The sequence below is a fragment of the Syngnathus acus genome, chromosome 9 (genome assembly GCF_901709675.1).
Source record: "Syngnathus acus chromosome 9, fSynAcu1.2, whole genome shotgun sequence".
NCBI classification, from domain to species: Eukaryota; Metazoa; Chordata; class Actinopteri; order Syngnathiformes; family Syngnathidae; genus Syngnathus; species Syngnathus acus.
Genome location: NC_051094.1, coordinates 13065122 through 13085130, shown reverse-complemented (window position 1 = coordinate 13085130; position 20009 = coordinate 13065122). Strand labels below are relative to the sequence as shown.

General features: G+C 39.9%; 1 protein-coding gene across 9 annotated transcripts in view; it reads right to left on the bottom strand.

The window, feature by feature from the left end:
• Positions 1-20009, bottom strand: part of fbrsl1 (fibrosin-like 1) — a 223067-nt gene that overhangs the window by 59700 nt on the left and 143358 nt on the right. For 8 of the 9 annotated variants that reach the window (XM_037257811.1, XM_037257806.1, XM_037257812.1 and 5 more), the window contains one exon: positions 19925-19954. The exons of the other annotated variant lie outside the window; for it this stretch is intronic. In XM_037257811.1, coding sequence (XP_037113706.1) covers positions 19925-19954 — 30 coding nt within the window. The remainder of the gene's footprint in view (positions 1-19924; positions 19955-20009) is intronic. 9 annotated transcript variants of the gene reach the window in all.

Here is a 20009-nt window from a genome sequence, read left to right as displayed (position 1 = left end):
AGCCTTGTCCGCTTCAGAAATGAGGAAATATACTTTAATAAGACGCAAGGTAAACTAGTGACATCCTTTCTTATCTCTCTTATGGCTATGTTAAATTGATTTATTTTCACTGAATGTGATCTTCATTGTTCTGTTAGGTTCAATATTAATATGGAAGCTTTACTTGCATGATTACAGAAGTACATTAAGGTGCATTGCCCCCCCCCCCCATCAAGTGTTCCTCCATCCCTTGCATTACCTTCCCTTTGAAGGAAGATACACCAGAATAGCCACAGCAAACATTATTAATGAATTTGTGAGGGGCTATTTTTTTATTTATGTGGAGCTCAGCAACTTTACAGTCCTATTGCCGACCTCCGATTATGGCATTCCTCTCCCTCTCATTGTAAAACAGAAAAATTCTCAGTGCTTCGCTTGTGTCCCCATCTTTTCGTGGCAGGATTGCAACAGGGAGGGGAATGGAGGTTTGATGATGGGAGGTGGTGCTGGTTTGTAATTTGTGCAGGGGATTTAGACATTACAGAGGAAAAAGGGCTCTCTTGGGACTAGGCAGTTGATCAGCCATGGCCCCGGTGGAGCAAGCTAGACAAATAACAAATGACAGCTCTGTGATTAAATCAAACCTTCTCCTTTAAGTGTTGAAGTATCTGCCTGTCACTAACAATCTAGGGCTTGTTAAAGCCCCCTTCCCCCTCCTCCCCGACTTAAGTGCCCTGCCTCCTCTCCCGCTGCGGTGTCCCATCAAGCTCTTGTCCCCTCCTCATCCTCGACCCTCCCTCCTCTATTTTCCTCTACTACCCCCAAAACACATCAATCAAACAGCTCCCTCTGGACAACCTCCCACCTCCTCCCTCCATACTCCTGGCTAGCCATCGATTCTCAGGAGAATTATTATAGCACACACACAGACACGGACACACATGCTCGATGCAGTAAATTAAGTTGTTTTGCATAGCGTTTAGAAATTCACGCAATAATAATCTCAGACCTAATGCAGTGATACAAACGCATATATAGCAAGCTTAATTGCATTGGGGTGACATCAAATCTAAACAGTGCTGTTGTAGTTCAAAAAACACGTCTGAGCCGATCTAGTTTTTCTCCTCCTGACAAACCAATAAAAATAGCAATATACCAAAGGTATGTGCTCGTTGGCGAGAAAGATCTGCTGACCTGCCACAAATTTTATTGTGTGATAGGGCAAATGGTCTATGGGTGGGTCCATATATACTCTTCACAATGAAACCAACAGTCCCAGGGATACAAGCATTTATAGCAAGCACCATGATCGTCAGAACAAATGACAAACAGGAGGAGCGAGAAGTGAGCTGACCTTATAAAATGTCTAGCTGCTCTGCTGCCTGTTGGCCAAGCTGTTGATGTCTGCACAGAGCTATGATTTAAGGCTAAATTAGTATTCATCACAGCAGTCACAAGCCATTAATCTAATATCGCCAACATGAAATGATATGCAAATTGCTGCCATTGTAATGCCACATCATGCCTCGGTGCTTCAAAATGGCCACTGCCTCAAAATGTACCTTCAAGCTTGAAGCATGGAAAATAAATATAGGCATTATGTTACACATATACATGCAAAAATGCCTCGTATGGAATATAAGGCGATTTGAAAAAGAGACATCGTAACTTACCATTAGCATCAACAACGACTGGGGCTCTATCGTTTTCTAAATTAACTTATTTTTATTTTTTTTATTTAATAGTGATATAGTGTGATATATCTTGCATTGTAACTGAGCATGGGAGTGCATGTGCAGTCAAACAGAACATTGACACGGTATTGGACTGGACTGTAAGTCGTCACTCATTCTTAACTACTAGAAACAAATGCCACCGTTGGCTTTACATGCACATGAAAATAACACAACAGACTTCCTGAAATGACATGATACGCATGTACATATGAGGCTTGTCTTAGACAAAACAATTTTGAGAGACAGAGAGAGAATAAATTATAGGCTTGACAGGATGGATATAAAATAATAACATTGGATTTTAGCAAGGAAGAGAGGAAATTTGGGAGTTTTAAAATATAAGTAACTGCAGGCCTGAATCACAATCAAGAAACAACATGCATACATAAAGTATGCAAGGCACCAGCACCGTTTTGAGGTTGAAATCAAGGTCTGCGATTGTATCAGGTGCTCAGGAGAGACGGACCACAACGAAGGTCCAGGGAGAGCAATTAACACAAACGAAGCGGCCGTGTCATTAGCTAGTCTTTATTAGCCCCGGCGATCGGTTCAGAGGCCATTAGTCTCCTGTGATCAGACATGTCCCTGGTCGACTCGAGCCATTACTGCAGTTCATGATGTCGCCTGTCTAGTAACTCAAAGTCAATGCTTGGCTCTAATATTTATTAACATCACAATAGTAAACTAATGATGATTTCTACTTGATGCCGTAAAGAGGTCCCATTTTGCAAATCTTTGCTTATTATTGTACAAGTTTGGTGTCTTCATTTCCAACTTCAAAACATGTCCTACTGTTTTTTTTTTGTATAATTTTACTACCCGAGAAACACAAAGAAACAAGTGACCTTGCCTAAAGTAATTAGCTTCTAAATACATTAAAACCACTTTTCATGTTTTCTGTAATTAACTGCTGAATGAGAATGGTACCCTTTTTAATTTGCTTCTGCTTTGTGTTATTTGTCATAAGACCTATTTGAAGAGCAGCGTCTACACAAATACGTCTTTCGTCCTGGGAATTGTAGTATACAATGTCTTGCTCATTGTGTAACATTGCGGCTGGAGGAGGGGGGGGGGGGGGTCTCGGGGACATTTTGTTGTACACTTTTGTATCCTGCGTTGCATGCTGGGAAAGAGACACCCTGCGTGATGTTCCTTTCCCTTGCTTGGGCCCTATGAGACTTTCCTGCTAATGTTCCCCTCCTGTTTTACAGCAGTGTTTCCTGGAACAGCCCCCTACCAGTCATCAGATGCTACATTAAGGCAGCACTCTGAAGTCTTCCTTCACCACTAAGGGCCACTGATAAATAACTTATGGGAGAGAGGATTCAAAACATCTCTCCTATTACTTGTCTTGATTCATTTTTTACAGTCCCTAGAGCCCCCCCTCCATCTGTCCTGCACTTCAAACACATCTGAATGCTCTGAGATACTTTCCGTATTCTATCCTATGGGATCCATGTGAAGGCAGAGAGAGTGGGAGGGGGGGTTGTGCAAAAGAAAAGAAATGACAGCAGCAGTAGCTTTGAGTGGCACGATGTGCCAAAAGCATGTCTCCCGTCACCTTTCTTTTTGACTATTCTCCATGGAGAGAAGAAAGGAATCAAATTATGGCAGAGAGGAAGAAGGTGGGAGGGATTGTTGGAGGGAGAAATGTGTTGTGGAGGAGTCAAGGTCCCGAGCAAAGCGGTAACCTGTCAGTCAAATTACAGCACGTCCAACAACTCTAAATTTTCTCGATCGCGATTACAAATGAGTCCATTAGGCTGCCGTCTGCCTCTGAGTGTAGTATGAGGAGAGTAAATGGGAGGGGATGTTTCTTAGGTGGGAGATGGCAGTTTTCACGTCACATAATGAGCCAAACAAACAAACCAACATTTGTAATTTGATGTGACGTCGACAGTAATTGCATTTGATGCTGCAGGGAGGCGTGAAGGTGGAATTGGGCTGCGGCGGCTCAGCTTGGAAGTGATAGTTATGGAAACTAAATTGGCCTTGCCTATTTTCTGAAGGAAGAAAATAACACTGTCTGCTTTGGGTTAGGCCATCACAATGTGTTTAAGGCAACACCCTATGAGTTTAAATTGATTTTAAATTAGCAGTGAGAGCAGGCCTAACAACACTTCTCAGCTGGGAAGAGCACAATCTGCAAATGTGTAACGTGCATTTTGATGGCTTTCACTGATCTATATTATTGAGATGATGTACCCTTGGCTTGGTGATTGCAACTAGTCACATTTAAAACAAATTGAATGTGTGTATTAGCTGGCAGATGATCAATCTAGCCAAAGGTAAAATGACAGTAGGCGGGCGACACCCTGAACTGGTTGCCAGCCAATCGCAGGGCACACAGAGACGAACAACCATTCGCACTTGCACTCGCACTCATACCTACAGGCATTCTGGAGTGCTCAATCGGCCTCCCAAGCATGTTTTTGGGATGAGGGAGGAAACCGGAGGACCTGGAGAAAACCCACACAGGCAGGGGGAGAACATGCAAACTCCACACAGGGAGGGCCGGAGGTGGAATCGAACCCGCACCCTCTAAACTGTGAGGTGGAGGTGCTAACCAGTGCAGCACCGTGCCTTATTATCATAGTCATTATTATTATTATTATTATTATTATTATTATTATTATTTAAAGCCGTCCTGTTCAGCTGCTTGGTCAGGCAGAATGTTATTTTTGGTGGTAATTTGTCTGTGCAACAGGGGCGTTTGAAATATTCTCTCTGTGGTTGTTTGTATTGTGATATTTATCTGAGATGCAGTCATACAGAACAAGCAGAGAACAATAATGAATAAAAAGCAGAACAATACAAGTATATAATTACTATAACATTACACAGTCATCTGTGAAGGAAAACAAAATGCATTGCCACACCCAGTCAGGTAGAAACACAACATGTATGTAGCAAGTAGGACAGAACAGATGCCTAAATTCTATAGGCTAGGGATGGGTAACCTTAAAGATGGAGGGGGGCAGACTTTTTTGCCAGCACAACCAGGGGGCCACATAGGAATTGACACTAGCAAAAATGTTATTTTAAATAAACCAAAACATGTCTGTTCCGCCAATGAACTAATGCTAGTATCGTAATATTGTTCATGCTAAAATACATGTGTGAAAGATCCACTCTTCATCAACAAAGTGTGAATTAAACAAATTGACTTTTTTTTTTAATCAGTGCAAAGGGCTCTTGTGCTTCACAATTCCCATTCAAAGCACAAAAACCGCTGCACAGAAAACCAACATTAAGTACACAAACTCATTCAGTGCATTTTTTTCCCACAAAATGTACTCACTTAACGATTTCAAAAATCCTCAAATAAATATCCCTACTCACTCACTTGCATAATACAATGCAGAACGGGGCAGTGGTTGACGCCGCGTTGTTGAAGGAGTCCTGGCAAGACACAGCTCCATCCATAACAACAGACGACCATGTGATTTAACAAGACTATTTATGTCTTTGAATATGTCTGTGTTTCGAGAGGACATACATTTGATTAACTCCTCCTGGACATCAATGGTTCTTGTGAAAATCAGCATCTATCACGTGTACTTTCATACAAGGTTAGGGAGAATACCTCCAGTGATGAATAACCTATTTAATTTTCCCTACACGTGTCATGGTGCAGGGTTTGCGTGGTCAAGTGAGGAGACAAGACAAGAGAAGCAAGGCAGGAACTCAGGTTGTAATTAGATCTCCAAAAACGGTATCCAGGGTCCTGGTGTCCGTTTTATAAAGCAGGTTCAACAAACTCTGAGTGGAATCCTAAACTGTGAATTGATCTCCTCTGAGATAGAAAACTTTGAGTTTCCGGTTTCAGAACAGCTGATTTGAATCAGTTTATGAAAAGGCAGCTTCAATGAAGCCCTGAATTGGCGATCACCGTGGCAACGGGGAAAAGGAGGGCTGCGTTTTTCACCCCACTAGAACTGGAAATAATAATGCGTTCATAGTTTGAAAAAAATTCAGGAAGAAGTGCAACACAGCTCCTAAGGAGAGGGAGAAGGGTCCTTTTTTTAAGTTGTATTTGGGACGTTTTGAGTGGCACAGCACTTTGAGTTGTATTTTTTATGTATGAAAAGTGCTATATAAATAAAATGTGATTTATTGACGGCATAGGAGAACACTGATGCTTGGGACAATGCGTAAGTTTAAATGTAGTCCTTTGGAATCACAATAATATAACGTGAAAACTGCTTGAATGGAAGTGTATTAACTTATTTCATTTAGATGTAATTCCGCGGGGGAGAAACGCACTTATGAACAGCTTAAGATGAATTGGCATAATTTGATGGGGGTACCTCATTTTTATCACGCTTTACATTGTATGGTTAATATTAACTGGCTGCGGCCATCTCCCGACAAATATTCAATTCTCTGTGCAGTAATGCTGCACTTTCATCCATGGGATCATTATCAAAAGGGTGTGTTTGTCTTTACCTATGCCTAATGGACTTCTCATATACTGACTCAGGATTTTTTTTTTTAAATGACCGAGGGCAGAAATATGCTATGTCAAAACTTGCCTGCTGACTGAATGAATGAAGAAATGGAGTATGTAGCTCTAAAAGGGGGCGGAGATAGAGAGAAACTCAAGGTTCATAAAGTCTGTTAGTGCACGCAAGCACACACACACACAAATCCTAATGCATGAATTTGTGCATATGCATGAATCCAAGAACATTTCTTTCATAAATCTCAAATGCAGAATAGATGAAGTTTCAGATTCCTCCCTCTCTACGCCCCCATAAATATATGCAAATTGGTATAAAAAATGGCTTGCCGCTGGGAATGATCACGATGCTGATCAAGCCATAATTCACAAATGAAAAATGTTGAACTTAACAAAATCTATGAACTGGAGATGCTTGTAAACAAAGTCAATTGCGTGTGTTGTGGTGTTCAGCAAGAGTATTAGTGATTCTTCATGTCGCATGGAAGTGAACATTTACAATCTGAATTTTTTATGGAGGATGTGAGAGGTATTGGCAGTGCTTCGTACATGTTTTTTTTTTTTTTTAAACAAGGGGACCAATCAGCCACACCCTCAATTTACAACCATTGCAGCCACCGCCCGGAGCAACGGCCAAACTCAAATCCAATCCCCCCACGAGACAAACAAGCACCCACCTGCCAATGGGGCCCGACCAACACCCCAGAGGCAACTGGCAAACCAGTAACCAATGACAGCTGGAAAAGAGGACAAGTGGGGTGGGGGGGCACAAGAGAGGAGACGGGCCCCGCAAGGGCTGCCACGGGGAAGGAGTTTAGGGAGCCCAAACACCTACCCAGCTGTCCAAACAGAGGGGGCCAGTCCTGCCATGTGCCCATGAAGCTAATTAATTGTTTAATTCCTTCCATTTTCATAAAATAGTACAATCACTATAAAGTTTATGTAGTTCTTGTATTGTAGTAAAAGTCATTTATAAAGCCCATAGATAATATCCTAAATGAGAACTCATTAGCATAGTATTTACAGACATTTTCTTGTGGGGCCTATTGAATAAATTAAAACTTCAACTTGGTAGTGAGTTCACACTAAGTACTGTATAACTGGGTCTCCTCTCTGGTCATTACTGGAGCAAGTTATGAAGTGTCAAGAGCCACATTGTCTTTCACCCAAATGGAAAACAACCAGTTTTTTTTATTAATTAGGCCAGCCTCGTCTGACTTGGAGAGCAAAACTAAAAAATAATAAATGTAATTTGAAGAATAAGTTTTGATTTGAGTTGTATGGGTACCATTTCCATCCAGCTGGTCTTAAAAAGCATAAAAAACAATAGAGCAGAAAGCATTCTAAGGACAACCCTGATGTGGAGGTTTGATGAAGCCTGGGTGAACTTAACAGACATGAATCTTTGAGATTTAAAGGTGCAGATAAAAATTTATAGAGGCATGCTTGGAAGGTGGCCATAGTGAACAGCTTGGCGAGCAGAGCAACATCACAGTGGGATGCCTAATAAGCCCTGTGCAATTTTTCACCCTGTATTTTAGCAATTAAAAAAAAAAAAAAAAAAAAATGTTTAAACAGCCTCCCCCAGAACCACAGCCGCTGCCTTGCCTGCCATCTGGAGCCCGCTTTCATTTTATAATCCAACTGTCATTAAAATGCTTCTTGGCAGTTTACAGCTCGTTCCCCCTGTGCAGATGTGGAAACGATCTTCAGACGGGGGCCCTCTGATTAAAGTGCTCGCTGCTGTCAGGCACAACACTTACCACCCTCAGGCTACCTTCCAGTCTTACCCGGACTGAATACTCACAATATTCCTTTATTTATTATTTTATTTATTTGTTTATCTTGCCTCAAAACTCAGGTCAACTCCAAAGTTAGAAAACTTACTATGTGCACAAGGAGGTTGGGGGTTAGCAGTGTTGCCAAGCATGAAAATTATTAGTTATTTTGATTTTGGTAGCAGACAGAAAAATAAATGGTGAATAATAATAACTAAACTTTAAGAAAGAAGCAAAAAGGCCAAGCCAGACTGACCCAGTTTTTTTTTATTGTCTATTCAGTTTCCTCTCAATAAACAGCACTACATTGAAGCAAATCAAGGTCCTTATCTGTTAGTTTTGAATACGGTTGGATCATTTTGGCATGTGATTGCAGCTGGATCACTAAGTTTATTGTGGTGCAGATTTTATAATTAAAGTGCGCACAGCACCCTTGATGTATTTCCAAAGAATGAATACAAATGTTCCCAAATAGTAATTGCAGAAAGACTTACCGTATTTTCCGCACTATAAGGCGCACCGGATTATAAGGCGCACCTTCAATAAATGGCCCATTTTAAAACTTTGTCCATATATAAGGCGCACCGGATTATAAGGCGCACCTTCAATGAATGGCCCATTTTAAAACTTTGTCCATATATAAGATATATACATTTGGCCCGCGGGACAGACTTTGGACACGCCTGCTGTAGTGGCTCAATATTGGTCCATATATAAGGCGCACCTGATTATAAGGCGCACTGTCGGCTTTTGAGAAAATTTGAGTTTTTTAGGTGCGCCTTATAGTGCGGAAAATACGGTACATAGAGCTTTATCTACACCATTCACACCGTCACTGAATGGAAACTGAAGCCACACTGTCTGCACACAGGTTTGGCGTATGTACCATGCTACACCATCAGTGACTCACCCATTCTAAGATGTAGATTTTAAATCCTTCAACTATCAAGAGCATCTACAAAATGACATTACATTTTGAATGATAAGTAATAGTTCTGATGAAATATTGCACAGGCACGCAACTGCTTTACGAGACAAATTCGGTCCTTGTAACTTAATAACATAAGGGCTTCTGGCAGCAGATACAAAGGTGATGGCAGTGTCTCTGTGTCATATCGCTTTGCCACATTCACTGTGTGTTGTCACATGATTTATAGTCTGTCCGTTGACCTCAGGCCTTCTCACTGATGTGTCATAGCGTGCATGGCATTAAAGCGCCGACTGCGTGTTGACTGAGCTCCCCTAAAGCCAGTGACGCATGTTCCCTTCCTTTGGCACATGTCCCAGCATAACAACTGGGGCCATATTCAGTCCGTCAGTGCCATGTGTTTGCTCTCCTCACAGCACAGCGCCTGATGTCACTCAAAACCCTGCATCCCTACTTCCTTCCTCCTGGCATCGCTGTGGGCATCCCAAGCTTAGCAGGTCTGCACTAATGAAGTCAAATTAATTTAATGGCTGTCGATGCTGCCTGTGTTAGTCGTGCTGCTCTGACTGCCACTTCAGTCCTCATAGAGAAGAGTTGCAGAAGCCCAGGCTGACAAGCATATCTGCTTTGGTTACACAGATGTCCCCCTGAATGATGCAGACGTGATCAACGAGGCCTATTCCGACTAGTACTGTTAGGGGGTCAGTGGAAGTGTGGCGAAGAGATCCGGTGATTATTCGCATTGTGTCGTTGAAAGTATATTGACCTCGGTGGCATGTACACTACGGCATCACATTGATAGATTTGGCAGTGCTAAAGATAAGTGCAAGGGGGCTTGTACGGACTATGGGAGTGTTACCACCTCGAGACAATCTTGCCAACCGTTAAATGTTTCTGGACAAGAAAAAACTGCAGATTTTTAGTAGCACACTTGAATATTTAAATATTTCATACCTGCAGCCCCCAATTAAACTCCTGTTATACTGTGATATTGTTTGTATTGTTCAATGAAACTCTTGCTTCAGGACCCTGGGAGTAACCTGCAAAAAATGCTCCTAAAATATTATAAAATTGCCCCTTAAATGAAGTCATTCATTAGAAAAATTGCTCTTCAAAGAAAAAAAAATCAAGTTTCGGGGTAACAGTGTTCGAGACATTGTTAGCTGTAAACACTTGTGCAACCATTTTCTAAAAATAATAACAGCATGCATTCTTATAAGTACACGTTTAACGCTATTTTGATTTTAATTTCTAAAGATGTAAATGCACTTAGTTTTTATTTTTAGGAATATGAACATTTCTCTTATGATCACTGAAAAAATATATTTTGTCACTCCCGTACATGTGGCTGAGCAAAATTGTATGCCTTCAATTACAACTTGTTTAAAATAAGTGAAGACCTGACTCGACTTGCCTGAAATCTGGAGGAGACTCGACTCTTTTTTCCTACAGTACCTTGGTGTTTGAAACTTGAAGGTTACGAATTGGGCTTGCTTAAGAGTGGCACATATGTGACTTACTCCCACCTCTGCTCCCCAGTAACTTGTTCCTACTTAAGGAGACATTATTTTACTAATCTTCTGAGCCATGTACTTTTTTTCAAGTTGGTTGAGATCAAAGCAGCATGGTTATGCGCATAAGAGAGCGTATCGATCGAGGATTTGGGCTTAATTGAAGGCAGCTGCCTCTGAGCATGCTATCTCACTTTCTCGGATTTCCACTTTTCATAGAAGTTCAACCGCATAATATGCCCTCCAGAGTCCAAGGGATGCTCGGCCTTGCACGATTTTAGGTCTGGCACTCATCTCTGAAGTAAACGGATATGCAGCTCGACGCGATTTGGTGTTAATTGACTCCGCACATGTGAACATCAGCTGACAGTTTGGAAAGCTATTTGCTGTTTACCACAGTCCAACATTGAAGGCATCACAACAAACAACATTTTCGCTGGAGAGTTAACACTAGTCGACTGCAAATTTTAATCAGAGATGCATGTGTCTTTAAACATATTTTTGATGCAGATTTAAAAGATATACCGTATTTTCCGGACTATAAATTGCAGTTTTTTCACATTTTGCGACTTATGTGCGAAATTATTAACACAACATTATATCATTTCACGTTATTTTCACACTAAACCGCAAGAGGACACGCTGGAATAATTGGAACTGCGTCTGACGAAGAGTCTGATTTAAGCGACGTCGAAGAGGAAACACCGCATCTTCTACTTCCGGAGTTAGCGGAGTTGTTTAAAAGTGACACAGAGGATGAAGATTTCATTGGATTTAGTGATTTGGAGTGACACAAGACACAAATAAACATTACAAACAGCTAAAGCATAAAGAAGATCTTGTATCCAATTTAATGTGGTAGTATTGAATTCCGAACAGAATTTTGGTCTACGCAGCAGTCAGTTTGTCGGAATGTTCCTAACTCCGATATTTATGAGTAGGGTACCATGCATGCAGATCATTCTCTCTTGTACAACAAACAGGATACCCACCAGGCCGCTGTCAACCTCTGACAGTTTTTATATGGATGGGAAAAATGGACCTTCTTAATGTTTCGACACAAGTGATCATCCGTCCTCATCTCTTTAATGAAATTAGATTAAGTTCACCTGGGAAAGAGCTGAGAAAGCAGAAAGCCTCACCACCTCCTTTAATCTAAAACCAATTTGCCAGTAATATTCCTTTGCCCGCAGCTTGGGATTTGCCGGCCCTGATTCAAAATGGAGGAGGAACGAGATGAGACCCGAGCTGCCTGGTTGCATTCAGCTCCCCACAGGCTCTGAGAAATTAGAACTGACACCAGCAACACAGGCCTTAATATGGAGATGTCATTTTTTTTCTCTTCTTGATGTGGACTTTGAGGCACACTCAGCCTTTGGTCTATTTCTTCGTATTCCTTCTTTCACATTGGTTAATTTAACGATAAAAAGCCAAGTAAGACAAATTACAGTATGAAAGATTAACCCTACCCCCCCAAGGGTGATTTAGTCTGCTTAAGATAATATTTGGACCCGGGGACTTCATTAATTCGGAACAGCAAGGTCAAAAGGAGTTTGGTTACTAGTCAACTATACCTTTGAGCATGAATGAAGATTTGCATCAGGTGTTGCTCTGATATTATTCACAATAAGAATATATATTGTATATATTGTACATCTGCTGTGCACTTAGAGTGTATCTAGGAAGTGAACAGAGAGGACATTTGTTTCTGAAATCAAGATGGCAGGAATATTGCACAGTCAGTGGTGTGATGTGTGCCCGTATTTGTGGCTCTGAATCAAAGGGCATGCTCAACAGTGAAACCTGGCCCCAAAGCAAGTTGAGAGGGGGAGGCATGATGCCAGTGAAAGACTTGTAGCTTCTGTAGGGTCATGGAGCAGACACAGCCAAGTGACATCAGCAAAGATGGCTTGTCACTAGCAATGTATTTCATGAAGCAATACAGAGACAAGCAGCAGCACAACTGTGATGTGGCACCCACAGCCTGTCTATAGAACTCGCCTGAAGGTTAGCATTATAAAGCATGTAGTTATACAAGATGTCAGAAAAAACAGTATATGAGCAAAGCTCAATGAACAAGTCCTAAGTGTGGCTTCTTTCTGATGCTTACACATAATCATAATATAAATGGTCTGCAAAGATATTATGGTGTAGCAGCAGACATGGTACACACAACCCAGATTTGGGCAACGCCTGACCACAGATAAAGTTGGACATTTTCCCTGAACAGCCTATATTAGAAAATGTATGTTGAAGCAAGCCTTTCAGCTTTTGGACCGATTGGAACCTCACGATCGACATTGTATTTAGCATCGTGTCCACAGATCTGAAGACTAACTGAAAAGTGAGCTTCCTTCCTTGACTTGGTGATGAAGTTTAAGTTGAATATACACTTTTACTGACTTTACCAGAATGTACTGTGTTTACTCGCTTTTGTTTCGAAATGTAAAATTCTGATTCAAGACTAAAGAGTAACGAGGGCTTAAACCACAGTACACTTATTAATTATCAGTGATGTCAGTATTACCTAGAAAACAAAAATGTTACTGAGAAAAACATTATTGTTAAACATGTACTTCCAATAAAATGGAAAACAACAGCTGCCATTTGTATGTTGAAGCAGACTTGTCACCAGCTGCTGAAGGTAACCAAAGCAGTAACGTGTAATCGAACTTAAGTAAAATCACATAACCAGTACAGTACATTACTTTTCAAATTAAGTACCGTATTTTCCGCACTATTAGGCGCACTTAAAAACTTACATTTTACTCAAAAAAACACAGTGCGCCTTATAATGCAGAGCGCCTTATATATGGATCAATTGATGAATTTGTTGATCCATACTGGTTGTACACAGTGCTCTGCCAAAATGTTTCAGTGCGTTTTAGTACGACTAGTAAATTACAAGGTCGCATCGCTTCCCAACATTACGGCAACTGTGGTCAGGGGGCGTCACCGAATAGCTGTTGTACCCGCGAGGCTATTTCATTTCAAAATAGGCTGCTCCGTTAATGTTTCGAGTAAATTTACGGATTGATATGGAAGGGAAACATAGGTAAGCAGTACCAATGTGTTAGATCAAACTTTAGTCAGTTCCGATCATTTTATAGGAGATCGTTTGAGAAACGCGATTGTTTACACTTTGCTGAGGCTCATGGGGGTCTGCGAGCTGAGGCTTATGGGAGTTTGCGGGTGGCTAATGCTATAATAATAGCTGCTATACGCACAAGGCTATTTCATGTCAAAATAGGCTGCTCTGTTAATGTTTCAAGTAAATTTACGGATCGATATGGAAGGGAAACATAGGTAAGCAGTACCAGTGTTAGATCGAACTTTAGTCAGTTCTGATCATTTTATAGGAGATTGTTTGAGAAACGCGATTGTTTACAGAGGGCTCATTGGTTATTGGCTAGTGGATGCATACCGCAACCCTAGTCAACCTCAGTTTGTTGCAGTATAGCTTCTATTTTATGCGCCTTTTAATCCGGTGCGCCCTATATATGAAATAATTTCTAAAATAAAAAATTCAATGAGGGTGCGCCTTATAATCCAGTGCGCCTTTTGGTGCGAAAAATACGGTAATCGGTAATGAAACAAAGTTACTTTTCAAGGTAACTGTGGCAACACTGCTGGTCGTGGTAACACAAAACGTGTCTCTATTTTTTAATTTGATATAATCCAAACCTCTATGAATCTAATGTGAATTTTGTTGTCTATATAGGCTGTCAGTAAAAAGAATCACTGTAAGTTCAAATATCAAACAAACACAGCTCCAATTATCCCACTTTGAATCATGCAGTCTCGATTCGTCCGCAATAAAACGTTTAAGCAACACGCATCCAGTGAAGCAGTGTGAGTGCGGTTAAACAAGCAACTCAAGACAAAACCCGTGTGGTGTGCCTACAGTGTCTTAAAGTGACATGACACCATGTTCTTATTTTAAGTGGCCGATTGAATAACAACACTGTATACATTTTTCCACATGAGTAATACAACCAAAATTGACTCAATATTGGCTGCAGATGTTCTGTACCAAGTAGGAAAAAAAACACAAATGGTTTTGTGTGCATTGATGTAAGAGTTGAGTGTTTCTGACCGTGCATAAACATAACACTTAAGTGGAGTTTTATTCAATAAACATGGATGGACAGTAATGACTTACACATTTCTCCTGGCTGGATATGCAAGACTGTGTGTGTTAAGCGCTGGCACTGCATGGCTTTTCCCGACATGACTTGGCTGAGGCGGGCTCCCTAATACAGAAGGGTTTTATTTTCCTTCACAAAATGGCATGTGCAATTGTGGCTAAATATAGAAGTCCCTGTTGTCATTAGAGTTAAAATTTCCTTGAAGAAACATTACATCCCCTTTGGCATGGAATTGATCTCAGCCTAAATCCGCTGTGGCCTTTAAATGAATATTCAGAGAGACTACATTTCTTTCTTAGACAAAGAGGCCAGTGAGCAAATAGCTCTCTCTATAAGTCATGTTATGTAGACTGTAAGGCAGATTGACTAGCAGCGAGGCCAAACACTGGTCGAGTGTGTCAAAAATAGGCGTCTTTGGAGTGTGCATGGCAGTGAGGTGAAGTCTAAAGGTGGACAGCTTCAGAAAATGATCTCAACTAGTTTAGCTTGAGTACTCCAAATTACAAATGAGAGGCTTTATCATCCATTGAGTGGAATCCATTGTTTCACTCTTCACTTTTTTTCCATGTGAAATGATAGCTGGTCTCAGTAATGTCACCCATGCCCTACATTTCACAGCAATTTTCAGTGAATGGGTCATGGTTTTCATTGCTGTTATTGTACTGTAGTAATGTCTGTTTTTGAAGAAATGAAAAGGCTACTAATGCTTTAACCTTTACCCAGATGTTGTTTCACTTTCTTTCACACATAAACCCTGGACTGCTGTATTAATATTCTTTAATAAAACCTAAAAGTCACATTAATTCTTATCCCAACAAGTCACAGCGCTATTGATCCATGTAATCACATAACTCTCGCAAGAAATTATTTCATGAGTTACTTTGACAATAGCATTCTGGCTATTAAAGCCTACAATAAATCACTGTTCTAATTTTACAGCATTTATCAAACTTATCTATTTATCTTATTCCCAATCCCAACTAGAATGCATTAAAAAAGATGCAAGCACAAGTGAACGTGCTACTGATGACCTCAGTCAAAATTGAATCAGAACAAATAATTTACCGTATGTTGTCTTTGGCATGGGTTTTATTAGTTTCCCCTCATTTTCACATCTATATTTCATTCACTACTGAATGGAAAAATAGCCCGTCTCTTGGAGTTAAACAGAGAGAAATGTTGAATCTGTTCATCATTTTCTAAAACACAAGTTATAAACAACAAAGATCTTTTTCATCAAGCTGATGACACCCCATGAGGCTTGCTAAAAGTCAGTTGTCTATATGTTTTAAAGACATTATAACTTTTGTGAAACTTTGATTTTTAACAGTAATATAGACCCCCACCCCCATAAAAAAGAAAGTTTTATGATTTGTCCTAGATCATAACCTTTTCAGAGCTAGTTGAGTCATGAAGGATACTTCCTTTAAGCCTATATAAAAATGTCATTTAGAAAAATGTGTCGATTATATCTTGGCTTGATCAATCTTTTTGAGATGTTGCTATTCAAAGAAATCTCAAAAGACTCTCAAGCTGATCCGGAATGCCCTTGCAAAAGTTCAGACAGCAACTGGATTTGTTTTTCCTGCACAAACATATTTGGAATTTAATTGATTTTACTCAGTAATAAGTATTGTTTTGCCTTCTATGAGAGATGAGTCATCAGATGAATCAGATGAGTGCAGACAAAACAGATAATAATGAACTGATTAATAAATGCGACAAAGTTAGACAATCCAGCAGCTGAATGCTTGGCGGCAGAGGTGGCCAAATATTGAACTGCATTCCAGTCTGTTTACTAAACAGAATGGGGCCCAAAAGTCAAATTTAGCTAAATGAGAGGCAATGGAGGGTATAGCCCTTTTCCACTCAGGCCACACAAAAAATATGTGACATATGGGCTCTTTCACAATGCAAATTTGCAGTGCTCCCCAAATTTCTAGCATCTTTGGGATCAGTTGTGCTGTCCCAAGTCTGAAACAAACGGTTACGCAAAATGGGTTATCGGGATGAGTAAGAAAACATGGCTTTGATTTGGTTATTGCCTTCCCAAGAAATATCAGAATGATTTATATATCTCAGTAAAATGCTTGTTTATCTTCCCTAACTCTTCCGATTCCATCGCTTCAAATTTCGTTTTGTGCTTACGCCGCACTTCCAAATGTTCCATTGTTGCAACCTAAAGCAGTCAGCAGTCTTCACCACTTTTACACCTGTTGCCAACAGCACAATCTGTTACAGCAAGCGAGCAGGCAATTTAGCACCCACCAATTGGGATCTTAGTAAAAGATCACAATCTTAGAAAGTGGTGAACACTTTCACCAACAGGGCACTGTTTGTTGGAGTGAAAAATAGGACTGTGACAAGGGACGGTATCGGTATAAACATTCTTGATGATACCGCTTATCGATATCACATCATTAACACTGCTTTTTTTTTTTTAATCGTGCAGGTACAAAAAGAATAATGGAAAATAAAAACTGAAAAACCACAGTTTAAAGAAAAATAAATGGTTTGTCTATTATACAGCCAGCCCTGTGGCCAGCTAGCTGTCACTCGTATTTCAAAAGTTGATAATTGTATTGATTTTTCCATCAATTACTCAGATAATTGGATGAAACAATATTTCACATTAAAATGTGCACAATATTATGTTCCCAATTATGCTTATGATAGTTCTTTATTTTGCATTGTTTCATGAGGAAACAAAATCAACTGAACAACAACTCAGACATATTACACAAGAGGGAGGGTTGTTGTACTCACCATTTTTGAAACTGAGAGCTTCTTGGACATTGATTTATGTGAGGGGCTACATGTTTGATATATGCTACGGATTAAACTGACTATAATTTTTTCAATAATTTTATTATGATTCATTTACTGGTTTGGTCCATAACAAGTCAGAAAACAGGGAAAAAAATTGATCATTGTTTTCTAAAGTAAAAGCAGATGTTTAATAAGATCTTGTTTTAAATAAACGCAGAAGACTACGTACGTATAAGTGTGCTTTCATGAAGGATTAAAAAATAAAGTCAGAGAATATCAACTTTTGAGAGGATGAAATCAGAGGAATTTTAACGGATTATTTAACTGAAATGATGGCTCTTAATTGATCGAGTAATTTTGACACTTGATGTAGTTCCCACTATTTGGAGTCTTGTGCATGGTATTTCTAATGATAAATAGAAGTGGCATTAGGGTAAAAACAAAACAAAATAAAATAAAATAAAACATTCAGAGCCTCCTTCTTGCATTACTTTTCTTGTTCAACCCCTGTAGTGATGCCAGGGAGGTCCATGATGACTGACTGGCCTGTTTCGTGACTGTTGCATGAACTAGCTTGCGGCCTTGCTCTTTTCTTGCTTCAGTAAAGAGATAAAAGAATATTGACACGCCGAACTACACATAATGTAAATTGGGCCAGCAATCAATTTATTATTTATAGGGAACTCTGTAGACAGTGCTACAGAACTGGGAGCAAAGCTTACAGGAGATTAGGCATGCTATCTCATTCATTTACCCGGGAGTAATTGCTAAATGGTAAAGGAATTAAAATGTAGTGAGGTTCCCTAAAGCCATTGCATCTTGTAAACAGGTGGCTGCCACCAACCAACCATTACCGAGTCTGTGCTAAACAAATACATCAACGCTTGAGTGACTGACTACAGATGTCAAATGTCAAAGAGTTGATAATGTGGCAACGAACATTTGATTGGATATTTACATAGCATAAAAAGTTTTCCCAGGTATCTAAAGATAAGGATTACTGCACTGGGGGATAAACGAATCAGATGCTGTTTTTGTTTGATGGGATTTTATTAGGAGTCATTTGTATGTGTGAATGTTTGTGTCTAAATGTCAACAGTGTTTAGTAGAGCAACTTGTTCTCTTTCCTTATGTGCAGGTATTATTTTTAGTTGTTATAAAGTTTATGAACAATTTTGGAGAGAAGACACATTGTTGATGACATTAAACATTTTAACGAAATGCTAAATCTTGGGGCCCGAATTTGCTTTGAGTAGGAAAGGCTAAAGAATAAAAACAATGTTTCATCTAAATATTGCAGGACACTTTTGAAATCGAACATTAAAACTTGCTAAGAATCTTATATTTACTCAGTGATGCTACCGTTGGTGATAAAGGTTTATGCCTTGGTGATGGTCAGCACTCTTATACATACATATACTTAAAATTATACTTAAAAACCAAGTGTATACAAAATACAAAGTGTTGTACATAAAGTAAAACTTAGATGGATAAAATCAAAGACAGTTCTTTAGTAGTGTCTGGTCTGCTGACCTGAGGCACTGCAGGTATGTAGAGGTATGAGGCACTCAGAGAGGCAAAGACAAAGAATAGTATCATAAAATCAACTCTTTAATTTCCTACGTGCTCCAGATTGGGGGCAAGTAGTAGCATTTCTGACCAACTGGAGATGCTTGCGCAAGAACTGGCCGACTCCAAAATAAAAAGCATTACAGTAATTCAGCCAAGATGTAATGAAGGCATGGATTACTGGTTCTAAATGCTGTTGCCCAAGATTGAAATGAATTAACATAAATTTGACAACAGCAACAATTTGCCAGTCTAATTTCAAATGCAAATTTGAGACTGTTGGCCTCAGATAAGACGCTGGGGGCCCAAGCCAACACGGTGTGACTGAAACTCAACACCATAACTTCTGTTTTCTTTTTGTTGAAGTTCAACAAGTTTAGTGTCACCCATTTCCTCCAAACAGGACAAAGGTGACCTTAAGGACAAATATTCCTTTTGCTTAGCAGGACGTGGCTCTGACTGTCACCTGCATAGCACTGAAAAATGTACATACCACGCCTTCCAACGATAGAACCCAGGGCCAGCAATTAAAAACAGAAAGGGCCACACATTGAACCTTGCGGAACACCATATCACAGTGGGGAGAAGTGTGATTTAGCCAATCAAGGTTAACACAAAATAGTCCTGCCAGTCAAATAGGATCTAAACCATTTTAGTGCTTTCACTTGCCCACCTGGCACCACGTGTTCACCACGTGTACACAATATGTTCTTAGAATAATATCAGAAGATCAAAAAGAGTAATTTAATTAGGAATGAGGCTAACATATTAAGTTAAGAAATACAAACTATTCTTCATAAGTTATTTAGGGACGTGTGACCTAAAAAGCAACAAATTCCATATTGTTCTACACACAGAAATGCTAATCCCAAAGACAGCCCTGCATTTTTCACATCAGAGTCTTGTAAATTTATCAGCAGTGGTACGACTGACAGAATGCCTATTGCTTCTCATCTTTTTTTCATCAAAACTATGAATTCCTTCCTCTCTTCACTTCCAGATGACTTTTTGTCAGTTGCATAAACACGGGGAACGCAGCCTTACCTTGCTGTCAATGTCACTCTCACCATCACACTATAAGACAAAAGAAACAGACACAGGATATATAAGGAATTATTCATTAGGCTCC